The sequence below is a fragment of the Athalia rosae genome, chromosome 5 (genome assembly GCF_917208135.1).
Source record: "Athalia rosae chromosome 5, iyAthRosa1.1, whole genome shotgun sequence".
Taxonomy (NCBI): domain Eukaryota; kingdom Metazoa; phylum Arthropoda; class Insecta; order Hymenoptera; family Athaliidae; genus Athalia; species Athalia rosae.
This window is the reverse complement of record NC_064030.1, coordinates 10489236-10515770: the sequence shown is the minus strand read 5'-3', so window position 1 is coordinate 10515770 and position 26535 is coordinate 10489236. Positions and strand designations below refer to the sequence as shown.

The window sequence follows — 26535 nt, the reverse complement described above, 5'->3', positions numbered from 1 at the left end:
AATTAATTACAAGTACAGACATTCTGTAGACGGGTAACTCTAGCTGATTTTACTATGGACGTATGAATAGTCATGGATTCTGCGAACGGTATCATCATGGTATCATCCGCCGTTAGTAGCCTCCACTACCGTTGACGTCACTACCAACGGATTCCAAAGCTTTTACCCGTACACCAAGTGTGTTTGATGTTGACCCTCCTAGTGGCCACGTGCATTGGGCTGACTCTGAGTAGTTCGGTGCAAAAAAAATTCAAATTACTGAATATATCTGTCAACTAAACACCTCATCAATTTCTCTCAGTTATTAATCATCTGTCGTTTTCCAAATTACGAAAATGATTTTCCAAATTCGTCCGAATGATCTCCAAATAATTGGGCACATTCGTTTTCAAATTACACGCATTCGTCTGCCAAGTATATAGAGGTAAATCGCATGTCTGCTATGGACGCCACCAGAGTCCACCCACGGTTTGTCCGAGAAAATTTCTTGATGATTGGTCAAATCTTTGACTATATTTCCATAGCTACGAAAATCAAAACATTCGTTGGACATTCGTTGTTTCATAAATGTGTTAGCATTCGATCTACCTTGTTCTGAAGAAAAAAAAAACACTGCAATGAACTCTCAAAACTCAGTTGGGTCAGCTTAAACATTCTTTAAGAAGTCATGACCACTTTCAAGTAGGTTGCATTTCATACTTCTACCACAAAGAGATATTCAAATTTGATGTATAGATATGATCATTCAAATAATTTATAATCATCATTCGATTCTATTCTTTTCGCCAGTTAAAGTTTCGAATGTAAATTCTAGTAAAGATAAACCAGCGATTGCAGCAGAACTAAGAGGTAGTCGATGGCTCGAAGCAGTGTGGGAACCTGGAGCTCGGTTGTATGTTTTGCCTGGCGGTCTGGAAGTACTCGATGTATCCGGAGAAGAAGACCCAAGATTGGTTTGCGCAGATCTGGGAACAGCAACAATGAACTCGTCAAAAGTATAGGAATTTCTACAATGCACAATGTTGATTACTTTTATAGATCCAAAATGTGTTTATATACAAACTACTGAATTCTTTAACAAATCAGATCCGAGTTTACAAAGGTGGAGATCCTATCACCGAACATCATCTGGGAGACTGCCCATCTGGTGTTGTCGGCTTCTATTCTGAAAATCGAGAACTCGAATCTGCGGCATTAGCGGTAGCAGCGGGATCTAGTGTGTACATATACAAAAATATGAGACCATATTTCAAATACTGCCTGCCTCCAATCGAGCCTCATCCGAGAGAAAGAGAAGTAGGAATCATCTTGCCAAGTTCTCTGGTTTATAGACTGACCTTTTCTTTTGAGCTCATGATTAGATTTGGCACAGGGCAGGACTTGAAGATGATCCAAATGTACTTATGCTGACTGACGAATTAGAATTGCTTCAGAAAGAACTTGGTGGGTCGCTAATAACACCTAGGACTCTCAAGCTGTTGTCAATGGAGATAAGTCTAAGGCCAAATTTCATCGAACAATATCGCAGAGTGCCTCTATCCCGTCCTGGGGTTGCAACCACGATTGGAATAATTCGTAAAGACTCTTTGAATGATCCCGCGAGCAGTTGCCTTTTGATTGGCACAGAGCACGGACAAATATTAGTCCTGGATACCAGGTATTTGATAAAAAATTTTAACCAATTTAAATCTACAGAACAGCAGTTTATGAATTATTGTGCTAATATTTTACATCCCAGAGCATTTACAGTTATCGACAGACTTCTATTGGGTTGGGCGCCAGTTGCAATCATAGGTGTAGGACTGTGGTCCGGAGGTGGTAGAGTAGTTGTTATTGGAAGAAACGGAGAACTAGGATCTGCCGAACGAGGCTCTGGTTCAAAGTTATGGCATCAATTTCCCGCTCCCGCAGTTTCTCTCTCAAGATTGCCAAATGATGGGGCAGCCGTTGCCGTAATGGATGGAAGTCTCTGGGGCTTTTCAAAGAAGGTAATTAATTTAAAATAGATCGGAAAGTCGTTTTGAACTTTATCTTTTCCTGATCAGGGCGCTTGCTTATGGAACCTCGAGTTACCAAACATACCTCTTGACTTGGTAGGACTACCTATATCCCAAAGAAGATTTTCACTTCTTGCAGTAAGCGTTGCTGGCTACGGAGTTCGTATTTATGATGGAAAACATCATGTCGATAGCATAAACACAATGGAGGCAGTTTCTGCATTAAAGGTGAATACTGGCTCCTAAATTGGCCCACAAATACACTGTTTATATCGTTAACGAATAACGTATCGATTTTCAGTATGGTCGACTGGGGCAAGAAGAACGTGCAATGTCGATGATAACCGTTGGAGGAGGTTTGAATGTAAAAATATTGAAGCGTACCGCAGATTTTACCACTCATACCACACCAGTTTTACCATCCAATGTTGGAGCTCATTTTGCAATACCAAAGAAAACGAGATTATTTGTCGAGCAAACGATCAGGGAAAGAGCAGAGGCTGTTAAAATACACGATATATTTCACCAAGGGTTGACTCGACTGAAAGTACACACCGCTAAAGAAGCTGCTAACAAGCTCACAAATAATCAGGATTTTGGTCATTGTCCAGTCATAATTGATGCCAGCGTACTTGGGCTTGGTCCAAACTACATGATTAAAATTTCCGTCATTAATATATCTGACGGTCTATCCGACACAGGATTTTTTATAGCATGCAGTGGTGAAAACTCCGATGTGAAACCAAGAGTTATTAGATTGCCACTACTACCGAGCTCTGTTCCCATACCCTTGGTGATCAACGCGAGTCCTTGGAGTATGATTTCTGGTAAAATCAAGATAATGTTATGCAGAATAGGCAGAGTGAAACCTATAGCGTTAGCCAGTGTTGTATTACCCGCCTGCGAAGAGGATATCGAAATTTGAATTTTGAACGCCCCAATTCAACACTCAATCAATCCCTGGGGACCAACTTAGAATGCATTTTATGTACTTGGATCTGAGTAATCATTTTACAAAATTCTTTATTACTGATAAGATATATTTTCAACAGATCGCTCAAATATGACTGGCAGAATAACATCACATAATATAATACCCTAAGTTATCTTGTATGAAATGTGTAGAATGAGATCTTAACAAAACATAACTTTTCTATGTTTTATAGAGTATACCCATATTATATGAACCTAACTACTTACCTACAATTTTGTGTGTTTTAGCATTCTTCTCACTCCTGTTCATTATGTTATCATACAACCAATTATATAGGTATATACATGTTTATTTATACATATATGCTATTTTATAATGATGTACTCTCCTAACCTATTTACCTACTTATACATATGTATATCAATTACAGTACGGATAATTTGCGACGTCTAACGTCGAGATTCTAGGTATACTTCATCGACAACCTTGATAATTATCTTTTTGTTTAAAGTGTCTTTGACACGGCACGAAATTGATTGGTCATGATCACCTTTTTCTCTTCTTAACAGCATTTTAATGAATGAAAAGGAACGAAAAACCGTTGAATTTCCATCAGTTCGCAACGAGAGATTCATTAGATTCGCCTGGATTTTTGCATCGAAGTTTTTCTTATGCAGGTATGTTGTGAAGTAATGCGGAAGCGGAGTTTAACAATCCTTGACGTTGTCTCTGCTTTCGTTGTTCCGTCATCTAAATAAAAGGGTAAGTATCAGTGAATCTGAAAACGATTGGTAACTGATACAAATAATGATTTGGATTCTACTTGATCACGGAGCTCGGTGAGCTGTTGAGATAAGCATTTAACTAAGTGTTGAGTGCATTCTAGCTGAGACTGTAAACTTCTAAGTTCGACTTGTTCGCCCTCGCCTTCGTCAGCTGCCAGAGATTTAGCACGTAGTCTCGGAAACCACTCAAGATTACGATCCTGTGAAAGTGCATAGAGCTTACATAAATACACATCTAAAATTTTTTTTGCAAGCTCTACGAACTATTACCTTGACCATTGCGTAGACATAGGACTCCGGACCAGTGAACTCCGTTGGATCTTTCACTTTCACCAATACTATGAAGTAGAGATAATGCCACATATTGTGCTCCTGTTTAACGTGCTCCTCAAATGAAACCGTCTTATTATCGAATGCAGATCTATTTAACCCTACAATATTGAATTATTCGTCAATCAAGTTTCCTCACCAGCAACATAGTTAGGACAAAATGTATCAGTGATCCTCGAAACGCGGGCTTTAAAAAACAATTGTTTTTTTTTTTTTTTCGGAAAAGCTGTATATGGCAAAGATGAAAGACTGCGAATATTTAAAATTAGATATAAGCAACACTTCAAAAATTTACAATGCCGTATAGTAATTTGGAATAATTGAAAATTAAGCGGCAAACCATATTTGTTTGTTACTTGTTTGATTATTTACCCAACGGGATGAATTTGTTAGACGGATATTCACTTTTTGGGGTAATTTTTGTTGGGTACGTACCGCAGATAAAACATGTGCTTTTGAGTATTAATTCTTTCTGCTGTTTTTCAGATCTAAGATCAGCAAATGTGTCGATGATCACACCAAAGATCAAATTGAGCACAATAATAATGACGATGAAGAAGAAGAGCAAATCGTACACGACTCTGGCAACAAAGAGCCCTTCCTGAAATCGTGTTAAAATAAGAATTAATCCATCACATTAGTTATAATCATGGCTCCAACATGCATCGGTAAGTAATTCAAAGCTATGCTTACGGTGCTTGACGGAGCTCTTAGTATATCACCGATTCCTCCGCCATTCCTTAAACCTTGATTCAGAGTTGTAACGATACACATAACTAGCGAATCGCAAGCTCGTTCTTTAAGTTCTCCACCTACGCTCACAAGCTCCGCTCTTCTATGAGGTTCTTCATCTGTCGATTATTGAAAACAATTAAATACAACTCTTCAGCTATTTTTGTTCTCCATTGTACACTAACCTTCTCGCTTGTAGCGAGAAATAGTTTCTGTCGCTTCGCAGTCTTCCAACTTATTCGACTCGCAAGATCCTAAATTGTCTTCACCAGAAGTAGCTGGGGAAAAACAAATGAACCACATGGAATCAATTGAAATTAATTGTATCTTGTTGTCGGCCATCATACGTTTTGGATGAAAACTTTTTAGACAAAGACTTACAAATGATCTCTTCATCGATGCTCACTAAAAAGTCATCCCGGAAGAACATATAGCCGATAATTGAGAACATATAAACAATTATCAAAGCCAATACAGCAGTCAATATAATTGATCGTCCATTTCTAGTAACTGATTTTATTACGTTGAGCAGAGTTTCTTCTCGATAAACGACGTCGAATAACTAGATAATTGAGAATTCCAAGTGAACAATTGATTCAAATTGAAGTTAAATAAAATCAGACTTTTCACCATTCATGTTAAAATACTTACCAGAACTGAGAAGAAAAAGGGGTGCATAGCTATGCCGAGGAAGCAGAAGATGAGATAAGAAAGATGATACCATAGCTCAACGTTCGTTACTATCTGTTCTATGCTTTTACTCAGCGTTCCTTGGTTCCCTATTATGCTTATGAGATGAATAACTTTTAAAATAACCTGGACAATAAAAAAAGAGCACGTTGCGTAATATATTTCTTTGTTTTGCTTCTTTCCGATTGTGAACACCGAAATGTTTTACTTACCGTCAAAAATCCCAGGAGCCATAAAGTGGGTTCGGGTCCAACCGAGAATATTAAACGTAGTATGGTCGATGCGACGAGTGTTCGAATACCAGATTCTCTTGGCAATGTTACAACTATACCTGCCGAAGATAACATCACCGTCCATATGAGTCCTGACAAATGAGGACACAGCTCTGAAACGTAACGAATTTGTTTTTAATCTTACCGTCAAAATTAAAAGTACCCACCACGTGTAAAACAACATCTTTACATACTGGGCACAGAATCCACAAATGGGTAAAAAAATGCCACGATAAGATTGATTAAAACTGCACAGTTGAATAATATGTTGCTCCATAAGGACATGTAACTGCTAACCCAAAATAACATCGGTTGTCCTGAAAAAAAAAATTGAAAAGATCCTGTATATTATTTGCCATCAATGAATTTTTCAGGGTTTATTCACCTCTGAGTTTCTTTTGCCACTTCATTTCGTTGAACATATCTTCGGTTCGTTCAAAAAAGTCGGACACCTTAGATCCTTGGTCGTCACGTTCGGCGGTAGTTAAAACCCTCAATTTTGTGTCGAGAGTTATGAGTTCGCAAATTTCTGGTATCGGGAAGACTATTTGTTCCAAAGTTCTGTCTTGCCTGACGATCTAAAGAAAGAAAAAATGTTCTACTCAAGATGACAATCTCGCAATCACTGGGCTAGTAAGACAATCTTTGATACGTACCTCAATCTGAGCCGTGTGAGAAGCGTAATATTTGAGTGCCCTGTTAGTTTTTGGATCAGCGTTGTTGTATTCCGATGGTCTTAACATTGTCTGTAGCTCTCTGTTGTGCTGTGCCAATTGATGACAAAGGATATAAATATTATGCCCGACCTGGAAATTGATTGAAGTATCAGCAAAGAAGAGTAGGGTTAATCATCGAAGATCAGTGACTTATACAATGAATGTGATTATGGGCTTACTTCCTTCGGAGAAACGCCATCTTCTCCGTCAGTGGAAGTATCATCGGCGTCGTCGTCATCTAGAGACTCTTGATGAAAGGCTCTGCAAGCTACATCGACAAGCTGTTTTGGATTCATGTTGTATAATATTCTTTCCGCATTTTCGCTGTCACCTCTGCTTTCCATTATAGCGAGCAGCAATTTGCTTGCGTTATTTTTAAGTTCAAGAACCAAGTCCATCCGCGTTTTCCCCAACGGATTAATGTCGTTCAAGATCAATGCCGTTATTATATCCAAGCCATTGGACTCGTGAGTAGCTATACAATTTTGGTTGTCATGACACGGTCCTTGGCAATATTCAGTCAAGGTTTCGAGTGTCTGATTAATGAGAGCAACGTTGAACTCGTTTATGTATAAACCGAGTAGACCAAGGCCACCGGTCGTAGAACCGCAAATGCAGTCTAGGAACATTAGTGTTTCTGATACCAAATTAAAGTTTGTTTTGTTGTTCTGATTTCGCAATAAATTCTGAAACAAGATATAACCAGTTACCGCACTGTAGTTTCACAGTATTTTGATTTGTTTACCTGTAAATCTCTGTTATGATTCTCGCACAGCAATTGTAAGAATCGCAGTATCGGTTGCATTACCAGAACTTTTCCACTTAATTGTCCTTCGTCTCTTTCAGCGCTGTTTCCACCGCCAGTTCTGTGTCTCTCAAGTTTTTCTGCCAACATATCTTCCAATGCAAAGCCAAGCGCTAAATTGTGGTGCGCTTCGTCCCCTTGTACCAAATTTCTGACGCTTGCATAGGCATGAGCGGTTGAGGTAGCAGCTTGATTCAATTCATCGTGCAGCTCTTCGGTGATGACGATTCCATTTGGTTTGCCTGAAGTTAAATGTAGTTTTCCAACTTGCGAGCTCTGAATTTGTGGACGGTTATAAGATGACAGAAAAATCTTACCCCCGCCTCGTTTTCTCGAGATTTTTTCTAGTTCCTTGCTTTGTTCTTTATCTTCGTGAGCTTTAGCAGCGATATCAGAAGTGTTTACGGTAACTGTGGACTTGATTTCTTGCTGCGAATCTTTCATTTTGTCAAAGAAGACCTGAGTAAAAATTGCATTTTTTATAATCCTTTCAATTTGTCGACCTGGAGAGATTGATGCGATACTCACCTTGAAGAAAGATTGACTCAAATCACCACCCATCAGTTTTGTGAACATACTTTTTTGGATTATCGGATTCCCACCCTCTAACAAAGCTATTCCCAATTCGACGGCTTCTACGAAAATACTTGGCGAATGAACACTCTTGATCACTAATTCCACAACCAAATCGGAAGCCCCTTCTTTATCCAGGTGGCTCTGCACATCGTGAAGGGTTCTTCCAGCTCTCAACAATATTTTTGCTACAACAAGAGAGCGGATGTGAGAATTAATTTGCCGTCGGTTCGATGAATATTTGCGTACCTCCAGGTCCGTGTGTGACTGCGGTCGTACAAGGTACGCCGATCTCGACATTCTCCGGTTTTTGTACAAAGATCTTGCCAAAATAACGTATCAATAGATTATGCCTCAAAACGTCGCCCTGGAAAAATTAAATAAAATATCAATTTTAGCGAAAAAAATGATGTCGTCACAGTCGGTTAGAGATGTACCAATACCAGATAATAATTCAGAAGAAAGTTTTGTGATAAAAGTTGCATCCCCTTCTTTATTAATTGAGAAATTAAAGAAGTAATGCAAAACTAAGCATTTGTTAAATGTGTTAAAATATATAAATGGGTATATTCACTATTTACATTAACTGTGTGGGTAGTGTGAGATATAATTGATACGGATTCATTTCTTCTTTTTCCAAAAGACTCAGGACGAAATTAATAATGAACTAAGTCATCTACGGCTTAAAATTTATGACCACGTTCTCTATGGCTTTCTTCATTACTAAGGGAGGAAATGTAGATGAATAGAAAAAATGAATGTTAAATATTGTCGCACAATCACCAGAAAACCCGAGGAAAATCTTAGTTATCTCATTGCTACAGTTCATGAGCTAAAAACGAAATTCATTCAGAATTTTAGAACTTAAAGTTAAATATTGAACTAAATTTTCGGCCATATATGTATTTATCCGTTAGCCAGTACCTTAAACGTAATTTTCGTATTATTTACAGACGTAAAATATAATGCTAACAACGTATTGGTACATCGAATTGCATTTCTAGCTGGAGAAGAATCATTAGTCAACAATCTTATTGATAAAATAAAGGAAAATTTTTTCTTGCATACTTAGTCACGTAGTAATTATGCAGGAATTGTGCCAAACGTGGCTGATCTCTGATAACGAAATCACTCGAATAGCTACTCCAGTACTCAGACAATTGACGGATGGATGAAAGTGAGGCATGCAGTATCCGTGAATGCATGCATTGATTGTAGCTGCGTTACATGCCACGCATATTGTTTTTTTTTCAAATTAATTTTTTTTTTTTTTTATTGCTAAGCTATTATGTCCAAGCTTTCCTAATATAATTACGTATACTCTGTGACGTGAAATGAATCTATCGTCAAATATGAATTCAAAATCTGTGTTTTCATTGAACACAGTTTACATTATAAAGCATGACTTCTTTTTAGGAAAACTTTTCTTGAAAGCACGTTGCGTTCTACGACCTATTTCGATTTGAAATAAAATTTATAGCCAGTGAAGTACTGAAACTCGCAATTCACTCGCATAAAATTACACAGTATAGGAACATCAAACATCGTAGCTAAAAGGCAAAACTCCCAAGTTAATCTTTATTGGCAATCGTAACGTATCATTAAATGATTTCGGTTGCAAGAGAAACAAAAGAATATACGAAAATAAAATTGAAACGGTTGCTCCAAAAAGTTTTGAGCGACAAAACTTATTTCTATAATATTTGAATGTATCGTTTGAAAAAAACTATTCACATAAGAAACACCAAACAATACAACATGTGAACAGAAAAATGGTCAGCCAGAAAATCCAAAAACGAACAAATAAGTGAATAAATAACAGTATTAAAAAAACACCTCAAGGCAAGAGTAGCGTCGATACCAGAATTTATTCAAGATCTTGTTACGATTGTGCTCATAGAAAGATATAACTTTTTCAAACATTCTGTGTTTTACCCGCTCTTGCTGGGTCATACGACGATCGGTGAATTGATCAATGGATTGGTTATCAATGCTGAACTCCTTTCCCGTTTCGGCAGCTACACCATCCACGGATTCCACCTGATCCTCCTTTGCAGCATGAAAACACCTTACCTACAGATCTATTCTAGGTACCATAGCTACTCACCGGCGTAAATCCAAACATTCAGTCATTTAGCAACTCATTTGAAAGTAACTTAAAACTTATTTTTATCAGCAATTTTATTCGTCTAAAGCAAGCTTTGACCATTTTTAACTGCGGACGTATTAAAAAAGTGTGCCCGGAAATTCGAGACGTTTGTTTCGGTCAATACAGGTATAAAACTTTCATTTTCTCTGATGGCTCCAAAACAAATCATTATCAGTTCGTCTTCCAACCTACTTTATGGTCCTATTTATTCACGAAACGAAAGGCTCGAATATGATTATTGCTATGAACTGATTTTTTATACGAATGATGATTTCCTGGAACGACTTTCATGCTTTATCGATCATTTGGAACTCACCTTTTCTCCATACTCCGGATCGATTGCCATCATCTCACGTAGTGTTCTTAAAACCTTCACGCATAATTTTTCTTCCTCTTCCTCTAGCAATTTTTCCGTGTGTTTTATCAACCTAGAAAAAGACAGGGAACATATCATCCGCATTCCCTCAGTGTATTTCAAATCGTTGATTGAAAAGAATTATAGAAACCTCCTAATGAAACCTCCGTTTTCACACCGTTTCCTAGCTTCCGTTGATGCTGGAAATAGTAACTCGGGGCGATACAGTATATCAACCAACAAAGACAATTCAGACTGAACAAGCGGCTTCAATTGTTCTTCCAAGAGGGACACTATGTCTTGTAATCCCTCGATGATGCTACGATCCAGTCTCATTAACTGCTTGAAAAATATACATCAAATTTTGGTTCATAAATAATCATTTTTGCAAACAAGTCATTCTCCAAAAATTTTCCGCGGAAAAGTTACTCGGTTTTTGGGAGGAAATCATACGACATTATGCGTTTTTCATTTAGTGGATAATTTCAATGTTAAATCGGGTCAATTTAGTTTGATCTTATGGAAATCTTTATCTTTACGAGCAATTTCCTTATCTAGGACCAAATGCAAACAACTTCGGCCCTAAACATTTTTTTCTCATGTGTCTGATTTCTAAGGATTCAAATTTTCATTTTCCATGGATCTGGACGAAAGAATCAACATAAAAGCCTTGTCAAAAAAATGCTCAAAATGCACCTTTGACTTGGTTATACCTGTCTATTAATAAAAAAAAAAAATATGGGTGCTCATCAATCTTTCGTAAATTGTATTAATAACTTTATCCAAATCGAAGTTCATCATTTTGAACATCGAGTGTCATGAATTGGCCGAATTTGAAATAAATTGTTCGTTTTAATTGATATTTGATCTCTATTCAATATCTAAAAAAAACTGAATGCCAAAGAAAACAATGTTTCGAATACAGGGTTGGACTGGATTTTCTAAATCAGTACGGAACTTGTAAGGGGTGACAGGGTGAACCAAAATAAGTAGTTTGAGATAAGCAGCCCATAATCGGAGCCCTGTATAAATTGTTTGATGCTTTTAGAGATTAGGGAAATTCTGTGAAAAAAAATATACAAAAAATATAGGTTTCTATTCGAACAAAAAACAAATGAAAAAGTCTAGACTACTTTAGAATAACATTTGAACTACTTATCGAACAAAAAATAGTATTATCATTTTTCTTTCTCATAAAAACCAAGTAATTTTTTCTCACGGTATTCTTTTGGTAAACGTCCTGTTGGATAGAAGCCGCGTAAGTAATATTCATAGGGTGCCGAATCAAACTGTGTAGAAACATTTTGGTTCCAATTTGGTTTCTTGTTCCATTACCGATTTGCTCTTTTCGACAAGGACGAGAGATTGTGCAGCTAAATTGAGTAATACGATGTGATTTTACCTCGTCGCTGACATCCCAATCAGAAGCCAAGTCAGGCTTAGCAAGAAAAATTGTTATAAAATGCTGGTTATAGTTACGTTTAATTAGGAATTAACTGCAGATAAGACAGAAGTATCAAAACTAAGATTATTAATTTCATTACTATTGATTAATCTTGGATTAGTGTACATGTTCTTCGAAATATCTTAAAGAATTATTACCTGGCTTTGACTCCGTTCAATCTTGGGTTGTTTTGCTGCCTGAAGCCACTTGCTGGTTTGTCTGGTAAGCAGAGCAGCTTTATTGAACATAGAAGCAACCTGGCTCTCCAGATCTGTCGGAATGGCTATGCCTCTGCCAATAGCTAACGAGGAAAAGAGGAAAGTGATATTGAACGAAAATGAGATGAGAAAGGTCGTTATTAATCAAATGCCTATCGATCAAAGACTTTTTCTTATGACTCGACCTCACTTGAAACTTACCAACGTCCTTCAGGGTTCTGATGCAATTTTCTGTGTTGAATCTTTGCCCAGAATTAAGCCAAGAGCATTGCGAAACTTTGAACGCAGCATGTAACAACTGGACGAATATTGGCTGACGAGTCTGATGAGAATACAAATTTTAATATTACTTTTAAGTTGCCAAAATTTAGTTAAAATCAAGTTCAAAGATAACAAAGAGCGCGCGACCATAGAAATTGATCTAACTTGAAAGGTTTCATAAATGATAATAATGTAGTGATAGGTGATAATTCCAATTTTTTCTTAACTACCACGTTTGATCAAAACTATGCAGGTTATTATAAAATCTATAGCGTGACATTATGCATGCAGCATATTGCGAAGTGTATGATATATCATAAAAAATAGAAGGTTTCAAGCCATCCCCTTGGGGTTTGGAAAAGAGATTCGATGAAAGGTTTTAGACATAAACATTCAGAAGCCATACTCTCTGTAGTTGAATTTCATTTTCAAACATGCTTGTTGGTGAACGGAGTGCTTTATAGATTCATCATTGCGATAAACTTCTGATTAAGAAAAATTCTTACTAGTATATTCTTGGAACTGAAAAACTGTCAGCAAACTTTTCCGAAAGTGTATATACCTATATGACTTTGAATTTCGTGTAAGCAGGATTCCAGTTCCACCGTAGAAACAATTTTGATGAAATTTGGAGAAGATATTCTGCTTGTTCAAAGGACGTGCCAATAAACTTTTCAACCCGATCTTACTTCCGAATTTGAGAGGGCACTTGTAAGCTTTACCATTTTTTTTTAAATGTTTTTGAAAAATAGTGTGAGTTTCAAATAAATCTTCCAGCATAAGAGATCAGGTTTACTCAACACGTCTTTTTACGAAAATGAGATGTACGGGGTGGAGCTCACCTTAAGAGAAATACTGAGACAGACACTGTGCGGTCAAAACTGAAGCAAAAACGTTGAACATTTTGTCTAGAACATTATAGTGGGTTTTTTCGAACATATCTACCCAAGCCAACTTGTAAGCTTGACAAATACACGAAAGATGATAGTTGAAAATGCATGCCAATGATGTTACTTACGTCATCGTCAAGATTATTATCACTGTTCCGATCGCACTCCTTCAAACTCCAAAATAGCCTTGCTTCGTGAAGATGTTTCTATTAGTAAACGAAACCACCACCAAAGGTAAGCCAGCAACCCATCAAATGAATGTACGCCCAGCAAACCGGTTCGATGAGGCAAGGATGGGAGGTTGACACATGTCAAGAACACACAACATGCCGCTAGTGCAACCAGCGAACCAAACACACGTCTAACTACACCCTTATCTTTACATATTTGTTTCACCCAAAACCATAATGTACAGTTAAAATATTTTGCTTTGAGAGCTCATTATCATTTACAAGGGTAATTCTACCATTAAAACGGAATTGCCTAGCTACATTATGAGCTCTAAAAATAAACGTCTTACCATTCCATTGATATATTCTAAAGCAGATTTTATTTTTCAATTGAAACTTCGACGTGTGTTCGATCATTGAACTTCCACGTGCGTTTCAATCTACCATGCAAGACTTTATTTTCACTCAAATTATTCAATTGTTGGTCAATTTAAGGTATTTTTATGGTTAATTTTTTACTTTCTAGAATTTTTTTTCCATTTTGCTATCAAAGCCTAGCTCTACATCTTTGGCATACCTATTAAGCTAATACAATGCTTGCATCGTTCGTTACCAAGTTACCTCAATTTTGAAGAGCTTCGATTGTAAAGTAAAAGAAATAATGAAAGTTAAAAACTTATAAGAATTCAAAAAAGGCAATCCCTGGACTATACATACTATGTATACTATAAACTATAACGAGTTGAAACAATTTTTCGGATACCCGTAGTAACCTAAGATGAAATACAAGTGAACAAATGAATTAAGATCCCCAATACCGAAATAAATTTTTGATGCTATAAAAAAAAAAGTACAATACCTGCACCGTTGTACTCTGATCCGAGAATGGGCTATTGAAGAACGTAGAGATTACGTTCATCAAACCATTGGTAACGTAGTTCTCCAAAGCTGTATCTGCGTGTCGGCGATCATGAGTCGCTGCAGCAATTATTCCCATGTCAACAATAAATGACTTTTCAAACAGCGACCACATGTGGTTGGATGTGTAAATTTCCTTCATTTCTACTTCAGTATCGATGTAACAGTGATTCAGGAAATTAATGTAAGCATCTTTAACCTTAAAGACATTCAATTGGTATCAATTGCTTCAGGTGAAAGCTCGAATTGTTACTGCGATCTGCAAAGATTACTTACCTCCGGTATACAATCCTGATGCGACACCATTACAACGATGTCATCAAGTGGCAACAAACTATGGCATTTTATTTCTGTATTCACATTCTTACCCATTGTACAACAAGCGAGCAGTTTGACCAATTCTATATGATATCTAGCGGATTAGAAAAAAAATATAAATTATAATGTGCCTTAATAACGACTGTACCATTTATTGAAATAGAAACGGTTTTTGTAGCTACCTCAATGGACTGCTTTCATCCATACGATGTCGTTCTGATCGCATCATTTCAACAAAATGATTAAACGACGCTTTATCGTTGTAAAAGACTAGAACATCCTCACCAGCTTGAACAAGCTGTGAATAAAAATTGAATTAAAAGTTTGATACGTATATGGCTTTGTAGAATTTGAATTTCTCATACATTGTACTCACCTCTTGCATGACAAGTTCCTGACACTTTCTTATAAATTGATTTTCAGCTTTGACGATTGTCTGCAGGAACTTCAGGTATTGTACATGTCGTCCATGTGTTTCGATGCAGTGAACGAAATGCTGTATTACTTTAGGGTTAACTTCGTTACAGAGTGTAGAATTATCTTGGAAAATACTGCATACGGTTTGTGCTTCACGGATACCAGGATTCAAAAACAAATCCAGCTGTTTATGAAGAAGGACTTGATTTTGCTGATTTGCTAGGCAAAAGTTTTGCAAAAAGTCGTGGGCTAAGCGCATAAGTTCATTCATTCTGACGTCTTCTTTAGCATCAAAAGGTACTTGGAGCAAGTCTAACACCACTGTGTGAACACCAACGTTACGTAGAAGTCTTTGCTCGTGTTTACGGGCCTTCAATTGACCACCAGGAAGCGTTTGAATGCAAAATTTGTTCATCCTGATCAAAATCTGTTGAATCTTTTTATACTCATCCGCTTGTTCAGGGTGTAGAGGCGGTCCAACATCCAAGTCGATGGCTGATCCTGCATCAAATCGTGTAAAAATTTCGATGACATTCCTTGGTAAAATGAAATCCTGAATGGTTTTTCCGAGAAATTGCTAAAACCTTTTTTATCCGTAGGTGACAACTGAGGTGGGGCTTTCCTGGGGGTAGATGTATCTTCCTCTTCGTCTTTGTTCTTCTTTTTTTTGTTACCATGCTCCTCAGTAGCCTTTGACTTATATACCCATAATTCCGACTTTTCTACAGATTGTCGCAGAACGTCAAGGTCCGATTTGATTTGTTTATAAGACTCGACATCGCTGTCTGAGACTAAAAGTTGGACCTAAATGACAAAGAATTTGTTATCTCAGATTTTGATTTTTGTTCAAAAGTATGTGTAACGACAAGGTAGTAGAGTTGACACCAACGAGCGGAGCATTCTAAGTTGATCTGGAGATTATAAAACAGTATTTCATTCAAACCTGTTTAAATGCCTGTAAAACTTCTTGACGCTGACTAAAATGTCTGAAGAGTAGATGCAGAGCGCCGGAAACTAACGGCGGGTAATCATGCATGGCTAAGTGAAGCAAGACTCGTAGAAAAGTCCGTCCGCCCTGACCGTCCAAATCCAGTACGACGCACTCCTCGCTAAAAGCGCGTTAGCATCGCAACATAAATGAAAAGGAAATGAAAAAGCACGGAAATACGAATTGATATGAAAACTCGCGGCAGCGAATTTCATGACATTTGATAAGAATCTGTTCAAAACTTAAAGATAAAAATTTGGCAGCATAAAATTAAAATTGTACTTCAAAGGGATTAAATTTGAAGCAAATCTTTCCATCTTAGCAGATGAAGGCGACGCGACTACGGGTAGATACGTTACAATTAAAAATGAAGCACTGTCTACCTGCTGCCAAATATCCCTTCCGCTTGAGACCCGATGGTTTCCAAATTAATTTCTCTTTGCCCAGGAGTTACATTGTCCGAAGTTCTTTCGGTCTCGTCAAATTCGCGTTTAAAGATACTTAGCAAGCACGATATCCTATAATCCAGACGGACGTCCAAGATAAACTGCAGGATCTCAATAATCTTCAGTTTTGTATCCATTACTAGAGGATACTCTGTCTTCATGCTTGGTTTTGGACGTGGCTTCGATGCACCTGCTAGTACTTGACCAGCAGGACCGAGTGTTAAGCTCGTCATCACTGCTCCCATATCTCCGATACATCGCAAGACTCCTCCTTCAGCTAACGCGTGAAATTGAAATTACATTAACAATCGCACGAATGATCGGCAAGCTTCTAGCCAAAGTTGTAGACTAAGCTGATAATATTACTCCGAATCTGGCAACTATCTAGTGCTTAGCCGTGCGGCAAATTACTAAGTCATTCTTATTTCACATTTGTTTTCAGGGTTTGGGTAGCTTATATCATTAGTGTACAACGCCGCACAGCTCCTCACAGACTAGTCAGTTTCACAGAATATAATCCCTAGGTAATTTCAACGGATACACAAACAGCACAATATGAAAACAAGTTGGAAATAAATAAGCAACGATTTGGTAAAAGCAACCCATATAAAACAATTGCGAATTTTCGCGCAATAAAAAATATAACGTACAGAGGTAGATAATAACAAGGTACAAATCGTATTATCACTATTTTGAAAAATAAAAATGCACATTTTACACTCATCATGCAGTGAACATTATTTCTATTCAACACTTGTTAAGCTACCAAATTCTATCGACTACCGAATTAGTCATCAAGTTACCTTCTTCTAAATCCATGTTCTCAGCTACGTGAAATATTACGAATAGCTGGTTAATTGAGAATATTGTTAAACTATTCCAATATTCTTAATAGTAATATATGTATAAAATGTTGATTAATTTATCAGAGAAATAAGTTTCAGTCAGAAACTAGAAAAAAAATTGAGTAACGTTTGTGAAATTATTGGCAATATCCGACGACGGACTAGCCATGAATTTGAGTGGATTTCGATCACTGAGTTTTTTTTCGATGATACAAATCCCTTTCTTTCATCATTTTTATCGCAATCACTCAACAAAATAGTTTAACATTATTTAAGCAGGTGGAGGCATTAGTGCGACTTACAGTGAATTTCACCTGTGGGTATTTTTCCATCAGAAAAATCACTCTCGGATACGCAATCCAATATACTCAGCAGCGTTTTCGTTAATCTTAACAAATCGCTGAAGCTGTAGAATCCAAAATATATGAGGTCACGGGCCAATTTAACGACCTAAAAGAATTTCATATACTTTATGCGAGCACCCTAATTTTGGTCGTTAGTGTTGTTATCGTCGTTCAAGACACGTAACAATTGGTGGGAATAATAAAGCTGAAATATCAATTCAGAAATAATCTTACCTCAAAAGTGAGTCTATTTTGTTCCTGATCAGCAAACGACCACATTTTTGCTACAACGTTGCACAGATAGTCTTCAACAAACATTATCGTCGAGCTAAACCTCGCACGCACAACTTCCTTATTCTGATCAGGCGTTTTGTTTGTGTCATAGCTAAAATAATAATGTATGTGATTCTCACCTTCTATTCAATAAATCCAAGCGTTTAACCAGAGTATTAAATTTTTTTTTTCAATGATTTAATAATTATCCCAATGGCTCACTCGTTAATACTCATTTTTGATGGTATTTCGGACCATAGCCGAGCATATTTCACCGGGGTGACCGGCTCTTGGGGGTCTCGATCTACGTGCAGATGTAACATAAGCCGACAGAATGATGCTCGTAAACGATAAGGTACAGTCTCATCCGCCATGCACCTGAAAGTTCAATGTAATTTATATTTTTCTGGAAACAATTTCTGAAACATTTGATGTAGGTGTATCGACATGAATACGAAGAGAAAATATACACGCACTTGAGGATCAAATCAATCCCCAGATGTGGGGATAAGTTATTCAGCGCTAAGTATTGTCTGTTGAGACACATATTGCTAAACAGATTAAGCTGATGTCTGTAGTAGTCTAAAATCGCTGCGTCTTCGATGTTTCCCATTTTGGCTCCCCGAGACAGCTCTCCTAGCGACATAGATCGCTGTGAAAATTAATCGAGTTTGCAACAATTGACAAATCTTGCAGCCTGCCACTTTTCACAATCATAAACAAATAACCGACCGTCCCATTGTTCCAGACAAGTAAAACTTCCAATTCTTCGATTATCGTTATCTGGGGTTCTTCGTTTTCACCTCTTTCGTCTATATCTTCAACTTCAACAGGTGTGTTCATTATTCTGGAAAACGTTAAAAGATCATGTATTCAATCAGGCCAAGTTCTTTGATAAACTCAATGATTTACCTGGTGTCGATCAGTATGTCCTCATTTTTGGTACTCAGTACACTTTTGCATATCAGTTCCTGAGTGACGGCGATGGCTTTTTTATTCGAAATACAAAGATCTGAGAGGTAATCTAAGAAACGAGATTCCCAGTTGTGCATGTTTTTTCTTACAAGTCCCACAAACGTCTCAATCTCGGCAGCTCTTATGTGTTTCTCAAGAAGCTTTCGGTTGTTGTGTAACAAAGCCGTTATCGTGTCCTCTGCCAGTATATCATAGCCAATTTGTTTTTGCATAAAAGCAAAATGTTTAGCTATATATTCCTGAAAAGTGATACAGAAAAGAGAAAAATTATAATGATAATATTTGTATCCCAATGCTAATGAACTGGACCGATTACGCCCGATTACTTGAATCCAGTACCTGATTTTTTCTGTAGTCTTGTTGCGACAATCTCAGAATCCGATAACATAAACGAAACATATATTTATACGGTGCGTGCCTTGGGTCATTGAGCTCTTCTATTCTGAGAAACGGTCCTTCTCCGGCAGCTGATTCTAAAAAGGGTGCCTGAAGGATTTTAAAAAGTTGTCCCAAAATATTTTGTTCTCTGAGAAGTTTCTGTCTATCTCTTAAAGCATTTGGAACAATTAATTCCAGCGCTTCGGATTTATTTTGGTCATTTTCGAATCCTGCGATGAAGTATACTATGTCTTGCAGGAGACTGGTAACAGCTCGTCTTTCGTTGTGCGAAATTGTTCCTCTTTCGAGCTTCCCACTTATACATGCCAAAACCTTGCATGCGTCGTTTGCAAAATCTAGATCACGGACTTCCACTGGAGAAACAGATCGCAGAGCAAAAGCTTCTTTGTCTTCTTTGTTTAGTGCACAACCGACCTAATCGAAAGGACAACAAAGATTAATCAAGATCAATCAAGCACTTCAAAATATAGTGAGATCTGATCCAACCTTTGACATCACAGGCTTCTCATCGTCCTTATCGATGGGTACACTCGTGGAATGCACCCAAGTATTTGTACAGATATGATGCAGTCTGACAAACGAAGACTGAGGAACGAGGCTATCGACACGCGTCAGTGTCGTGGGATCCAGTTCAAACAAGGAACTAATTTCGTTGCTGTGTGGAACGGACACCAGTCGATAAATTGGCCCGATAGGTTCTGATGAAGTAATAAGAGAGAAATATCAGTTCATTAAGTGAAAACGCATCGCCACAAAAACGACAGCTTTACCTTAAATCTGAATTTTCATAAGGCGGTTTTATAACTTGTGCGACTTTGTAAAAATAGAACGGATAGGAATAGTGAAGAATAACTACAATCATGCCTCCCTATTTAGGTCTAAGAGTTGTTTTGCATTTTTTAAATAAGCAAGTCTGTGCTACTAGGCAGAATACACCGCCCGCATTCCACATGCCTTACCACGCTTGCCTGTTGTCATTTCTCTTGGTTCATCCGTGTCTACTTCTGCAGCCAGGTATTGTCCAGTTGCCAAATGCTTGAATCTGAATAATGAGTTCCAATGTCCAGCCCCACCTCTACAAGGATCGTGTTGAACAACCTGTGAGATGAATTTTCTTCGGTTAGTCAGAAGTAATGAGTGAAAATAGTAACTAATGAGAAATAAAAACTGATAAATTGGACACTAGCCTCAACCTCCCACAAAGCTTTGCTACTGGTTGCAGCTGTTGCACTTGATCTCCCCGTAGTTCTCAAAAAAACATGTTGTTTTTTCTTGTACTCATCCATTGTGAGAAATTTCTCTTGCTCCGCGTGAAAAAGTCTGACAACATCACCCCCTTTTAATATTTCCTCCTGATTCTCCCTATGCTCCATGAAAAGTGTGACTTTCCATGATGTTGACAAGTTGACAACATTCACCTGTAAAGAGGAGAAGATATCTAAAAGAAGTAAATGAATGGCGTACTGCAAAAATCCAATGTTCTTTCTAAATCAAACCTCCTTGCATCCTGGGTTGTCACTGAGCTCATAATTAGCTGCTACATGGAGTCCTTGCCTTCCGGCGTTCACAGGTTCCATTATGACCTTGTCACCGACCACAACACTGTCCCCATCGCTTCGTAGTTTATAAAATGGCATTATGTAGAGCCATGATCCTTCGTTCCCATTCGCATCCAAATATACTCTCATTGCATTTTTTTCTAGCAAAGCTGGCAGCCTTTTATTTACCGTCAAGAATTTGTTAGACTTAAGATGCAGCAACTGTGAAGATAAATTGTCAAGAAGATACTCCACAGATTTTCGTTTCAATATTCACACGATGAATTAATATCAACCTGAATAACGCTCCCGTAGGAAACGACCGTGCCCAAGAGTTTTTTGTGTTCGCTTTCATTTTGTTTCTTTTCAATTTCCGCTGCATGCTGGAAGTAATGAATACTCTGGTTATACATACATTTTGACGACCAGAGAGGTGAATAATCTTATCCTAATTGCTTACGTGTAGTCTTTTGAGTAATACAGCATCTGTGCCTGAACTACCGCTTTGTTTAGCTGCTTTCCAAAACTGTTTTTGGGCAGAATAACGGTTCATTGGACATATCTTGAAGAGGCAATCTGAAATAATCGGTGATATACTCGAACCGCTTATTACCAAATATTTTGGATAGTACCAAATCGTTATCTAAGATTAAATACCTCGAAATTTCTTCGGCGGATTTGAAAGATCCCCTGCCTCTGGACAGACAACGCATCTGTCATCCACCAGTCTATGATATTAAAGAGATAGGATTAATTTTTGAAAAGTGGGGTACTTCTCTGAAACGTGGAGTGGTAATTCGGTAGTATTTGAGTTGTACACCAACAGTCGATGTTGTTATCATGCATAACAGTAATAGATCAAAGTAGAGCTCAAGTTGACTTATTTATGAATTCATTTATGTTTTGTTATCAATGGTTTGATTACATTTCGGAAATTCTGAACTGAAATTAGGATATACAATGGAAACCACAGTACAGCATCGTTTGGAGTAGAAGACGTTCCACAAAATAAACAACTTATAGAAACAAAGATGAATTTTTTGAACAAATGTTGTAGGAAAATAAAATATTGTTAAGTATCCTCTCTTTGACGGGTAAAAAATTCAAATCACAAATTACCATCGTTGTGTATCTCTTCAAAGCGTTGTGTAATGCGGTTAACAATTTATTACACACTTCAAACAGGCACTCGATCAAAAGGCTGTATTGTTTCGAATGTTGATAATAAGATCACATTAAGATTCATTTTAATTTTATATTTTTAGCTTTTACCACCGCAATTATGAACACTCCTGATCAGACAACAAAATTCTTGATCCCGCGGCCAGTTAAAACCTCTCGTTGAATCATTCTTCTGAAATATTATGCAGAGCTCGCGAACAACGCCGGAAAGAAAAATTAATTTTTTTTTTTAATTCAATATTTACGTTACGTATCTTTCGTGCTGGCGGAAAAATGTAGAAAAAAAAACTCATTATTCAATCTCTTACGGTATCTTGCATTTGCTCAGGTTTAATTTTTAATACTCGTGAACACACGTGAAACAACTCTAGTTATCAAATAAACTGGCATCGTTACACTCTATAAGACAGGTCTATAAAATATATCTACACTGTAAATTCATTTTTGAATTTTCCGTTAGCCCCACACTCGCTATTCTCAATTGATTCATTACTACAAGTCCGAGATGTTAACGTCCAGAGAAGCTCACCTTTTTAATAGACTATTGAACGGAAAGTTGGGTTATTATGAATTAACTCAAGCATTAGGGGAGTTATTGGATAAACTACACTATGAAGTGATGACCCGATTGCTTCTTTCAAAGATATGCAGTAATAATTAACAGTCTAATTAGATGTCATTTATCTATTCAAATAACTAACAATGAAATAATACATTTCATTACTCTATCAGGTGTGAAAAGAAAGAAGTATACGTAGATAGCATACGATTGCAACTAATTCTAATTGATTGTGAGTATAAAATCGTCGCGGAAATTGCGGTTTCGTAAATACCTAGATATAGTTTCAATAGTGACACACAAACTCGCGTGCATTTTCAAGGCGGTTTAAATCACGCCAAATTGACTAAGTGATTGACGAGAAAAAAAAAAGAAAAACCAGCCCGCAATAAAATCTATATCCTGTTGGAGATATAAATTTTTTTTTCATTCTACAAAATTATGATTCTGCCAAAAAATTTATGCTGTTCATCGATGTTTTTCTTTTAATATTTATTTTATACCGAGCTGTAAAGCTTACTTGTAGCATTTCATTTCTTTGCAATATGCCGGACAATTTTCATCGTGTTGACGACGAGTATCCCTAATATAGGTAGACATACATATAGGTATGCTAAATTCGGCACAGGTAAATTCTTGTAATGGATCAATATTAAGGTAGAGCATGTCTCATGAATTTTAGAATTCAATTCGTGTATGCGAATTAGCATTATGTAAGTCTGTATAGATACAGTCATTATAGTTAAAGTTATGAGCGTGGAATCGAGACTTTTTGAAGTAAGCACATAAACTCCGCGATAGGTCATTAGGAAGACCTCATTTCAAAGGAAAAGCGAGGATGTGTTCAAATGCCCCATGATTCGAGACGTTTTCGAGAATTATTTCTGTTGTCAGAGGGATCGAAGAAAAATAAAAGAAATGTGCTCATCGGCGGCATAAAATGCCGTAAGATTATCGCAGAATATTTTTAAACGTAAATTTATAACCGCGGTACAATTCCCGAGCGGGTGTAACGAAGATCAACCACTTTTAAAACGAACTTGAAAACTTCATGCAGATTTGAATTTCCATTTGATCGTTGGTATTTTTTTCTGCTTAAAGAATTAGCACTACCTGCAGCTTTGCAAGAAATGAGTCACCTGGTTCACTAACAAGATTTAAACCCTTGGAAGAAAAAAAAAATCTCTTTAGTTTACGTGCATTCAGAGAAAATCGAGTAACCGAACAGCGAATGGGTATAAATGTAAGCTGTGAAACTCATACTTCGAACGTTAAAACCAGAAGATGCGATGCGAGTTCATTCAGAGAATTTCGGACATGATCGATGAAAATGCAATTTGTCGCATCGTAAAGTAGTATCGGCGAAATTTTGAGTTGCCTTTTTTTAGACGACTGCGTGATTGGTGGCCGTTTTGAGAATTCGATGGTTATACATAAACCTTCAAACGAATTACAGACTCACTTGATGTTATCACTATTTTTAATCCGCAGCAGTGGCTAGAAGAACTGATAAAAAAATATGAGAGTTCGTAAGCGGTTGAACGCGGCGTTTGGTTTTCAAGCGTTCCCAGCAGCTACTCAGCAGCTTCGAAACGTCCGAATATTAAATCTTCATGGCAGCATCAAATCCGATCATTTGAAATAATAAACAAATTGCAGAAAACCGTATTGCTGTAGAAAAGCTATTTCTGAATACAAACGCACGGTATGTGCGACTAGGAATAAATTATCGCCCTCGCATTGCCCGGACAGCTATGACATAGCGCTACTTCCTCATTCAATTTGTACCTTTTTTTGAGTATAATAAACCATCATCACAGCGCAGAACAAGTCAAGCAAACAATGAAGAATTGAAAGCAATTTAAAGAAAAAGTAAAACTTTAAATTCTACCTTCTTTCGAATGAAAATTTGAATTGTGCAGTGATACTTTGATGTAACGAGACACTTCAGAGCTGAATACGGTTCAGAGAATAAGAACAGTGATATCGTATTAACCAGAGAGGAAAAAGCAGTTTACAAAGAAAAATCCGTGAAAACGTGTACAAAAATATCTCTCCAATAATTCCATCGAGTCAGTTAAATAAGTATTACAGAATTTTCCGTTTTGAAGTCAGATGAAGAAGCAAAGTGTAAGCTGGATTTTATTTAACCGAACTTCTGAGGCTTCCTAGAAATTATTTCAATTCTCAGATTTCACATGAAGCTTCTTGGCTCATTTCAGAAATTTAAATGCGGGGAACAGTTTTGTTGAAGTCTGTAAAGTAGTCTCAGAGCTGGACATATTTTTACCCGAGAGTAGACAGGAAGCCAGCAACATTTCCCTCGGCGTAAAGGCTGACGATATCGCCAAGGTGAAGGAAGCTAGCCGAACCCAGGATTTCTCCCATCTTAAGATTCGCTCCGATCTTCTGCTATAGACTACGAGGACCTTTATTCTTGCTGGTGTTGCATTGCCTGGAACAGGATTTCATCATTTTTTTTTAAATATTGCGGGATTCCAAATGTCCATAAATAAATTTCCAACTGACTGTTGACCAGTGATTTCAAGTTTTCTGAAGCATTGCAGCTCATCGTCAGTCTTGATATAATTGATTGAGCAATTGATTTATGGAAATCTTAACATGCATGTGCGTTTTTCCTTCATAGGTTTACCAAAAACGATTGACTTCTGTGAGGAAACTGAGTTTATTACATTATAATTTCTAGTTGGATCGGATCGTCCCCTTTCTTTATTTTTGCTATTGTTGCCCATAACTACACTTACACCCATCTTTTCGTTTTCAGCTGTCAAACATTGACAGCTACTTTGTTAGAGTAGTAGCAGAAGTCGAGCAGCAGACGATGAAAAAAAAAAGAAAACAAGCGAAAGAAAAAAAAGCACTTTTTAAGTCCATATTTACATATCTCTGCATAACACATTTTGCTTACTTTAAGTTCGTACCCGGATGATGACGTAGCCACCTCGAGTTGAACTCTGATCTGCCTTACTTGCGGTTGATTTTACTTTATCGTTAGTTCATAAAGCATTATTATAAATTAATTTTTAATGAATTTTTTTTCGTCTGAATAACCCATGCAGCTAGCTCAAAGTCACGAAATTAATGGTATGAAAACCCCGCTACATTTTTATAAGATCTGGTCATGATCAACGGCTGAAATGTTCTTATCATAAAATCAATCTAGTATTGAGGCTCTTCAAATTGGCGCCCGCCGATGATAATATAGATGGAATAATTGTAGCGCTTTTTATTTTGATACTAAAAAATTACAACTGGATTACATTAACACCGCACGGCTACATTTGCCACAAGTAAATCGAACATGTTGCTCACATAGCTGACGAGATCTTATTCGTGACAAGTGAAAACCCTCTTTTTTTGGTATTCAGAAATAAAAGAAAACGGATACGATAAAAGCAGTATCAGCAACCTTAGCGTGAATATCCAGCAATTTCACTCAGTTTTTATCACAGTTCATTTCACCTAGCATCTTATTAATTCACTCGTGCCCAGTTGTCTTTTTGGTTTTGGTTTTGGCTATCAAAACGCATAGCAGAAAAGTGTTGAGAAAAAATATCCTATGTCACCCGTTTGATGATGAAAGCGTCGCACGATACGATCGGGTTTTGCTTGTAGTGGTTTATATAAATTTGAACACTGGCACTCCGATACGTCTTTGATTAACCTGAACACGAATTAGTCTCAACATCCATATCCATAAGCTTTTACGCCGGTGGCTGAAAAGCGACTGAAAGCAACCGACTATTTACTTTCACACACGTATATTCACATAAACATTGTGAACCACCACTGAAAAACCTTCGCAGTGCAAACGAAACGAACTTGCTTTTTAACCGGGAACATAAAATACGATTTTCTCAGCAGCAAACTTCACTTCAGTCGCTCCAACTAGTTCCAATCGATAAAATAGAGCGCGATTAGACTCGCGGCAAATCAAATAGTATTTGAATTCGAATTTGAATTTAAATTCAAACAACGCTCGACGGTTGCC

At 37.2% G+C, this 26535-nt stretch overlaps 2 protein-coding genes across 14 annotated transcripts; one reads left to right on the top strand and one right to left on the bottom strand.

Moving 5' to 3' along the window:
* The first annotated feature begins 179 nt into the window (after positions 1-179).
* LOC105685679 (Bardet-Biedl syndrome 1 protein homolog) lies at positions 180-3292 on the top strand. 3 transcript variants are annotated; one of them, XM_020852411.2, is made up of 7 exons: positions 181-681; positions 815-995; positions 1087-1296; positions 1362-1657; positions 1739-1988; positions 2046-2225; positions 2299-3292. In XM_020852411.2, the coding sequence occupies exons 1-7, from the start codon at positions 668-670 to the stop codon at positions 2920-2922; spliced, it is 1755 nt and encodes a 584-aa protein (XP_020708070.2). In that variant the 5' UTR covers positions 181-667; the 3' UTR covers positions 2923-3292. The 3 variants fall into 3 exon arrangements, with proteins under 3 accessions (XP_048510979.1, XP_048510978.1, XP_020708070.2); XM_048655022.1 differs by having other exon boundaries at positions 180-424; positions 1362-1988; XM_048655021.1 differs by having other exon boundaries at positions 180-681; positions 1362-1988.
* Positions 3004-26512, bottom strand: LOC105685628 (inositol 1,4,5-trisphosphate receptor). 11 transcript variants are annotated; one of them, XM_020852387.3, is made up of 48 exons: positions 25453-26512; positions 24814-24978; positions 21440-21510; positions 21243-21358; positions 21079-21165; positions 20741-21004; positions 20432-20662; positions 20213-20342; positions 19731-19942; positions 19185-19658; positions 18783-19084; positions 18603-18717; positions 18347-18522; positions 18093-18248; positions 17832-17982; positions 17556-17703; positions 17212-17235; positions 16346-16685; positions 15918-16083; positions 15559-15778; positions 14934-15475; positions 14740-14855; positions 14516-14651; positions 14181-14438; positions 13280-13357; positions 12202-12322; positions 11941-12083; positions 11741-11776; positions 10490-10677; positions 10300-10411; positions 9770-9883; positions 8084-8201; positions 7790-8022; positions 7579-7720; positions 7202-7503; positions 6636-7142; positions 6397-6546; positions 6126-6318; positions 5935-6057; positions 5681-5853; positions 5430-5594; positions 5160-5340; positions 4964-5056; positions 4740-4897; positions 4482-4647; positions 3987-4147; positions 3755-3916; positions 3004-3681 (listed from the first exon to the last, which is right to left on the bottom strand). In XM_020852387.3, exons 2-48 carry the CDS (start codon positions 24909-24911, stop codon positions 3601-3603), a joined length of 8433 nt encoding a protein of 2810 aa, XP_020708046.2. In that variant the 5' UTR covers positions 24912-24978; positions 25453-26512; the 3' UTR covers positions 3004-3600. The 11 variants fall into 11 exon arrangements, with proteins under 11 accessions (XP_020708046.2, XP_048510961.1, XP_020708053.2 ...); XM_048655004.1 differs by having other exon boundaries at positions 20204-20342; positions 25453-26510; XM_020852394.3 differs by lacking the exon at positions 17212-17235 and having other exon boundaries at positions 17568-17703; positions 20204-20342; positions 25453-26508.
* Between the last annotated feature and the right edge of the window lie 23 nt (positions 26513-26535).

Excerpts from the sequence above, each read along its gene's own strand:
- LOC105685628 (XM_048655004.1), bottom strand. The coding sequence starts at position 24,911 with ATGGGAGAAATCCTGGGTTCGGCTAGCTTCCTTCACCTTGGCGATATC. Across the intron at positions 18,718-18,782 it reads GACATACTGATCGACACCAG|AATAATGAACACACCTGTTG; the intron begins GTAAATCATTGA and ends AACGTTTTCCAG. Across the intron at positions 16,686-17,211 it reads GAACATGGATTTAGAAGAAG|CTGAAGGAGGAGTCTTGCGA; the intron begins GTAACTTGATGA and ends TTCACGCGTTAG.
- LOC105685679 (XM_048655021.1), top strand. Across the intron at positions 996-1,086 it reads CAACAATGAACTCGTCAAAA|ATCCGAGTTTACAAAGGTGG; the intron begins GTATAGGAATTT and ends TTAACAAATCAG. Across the intron at positions 1,297-1,361 it reads CTCATCCGAGAGAAAGAGAA|ATTTGGCACAGGGCAGGACT; the intron begins GTAGGAATCATC and ends GCTCATGATTAG.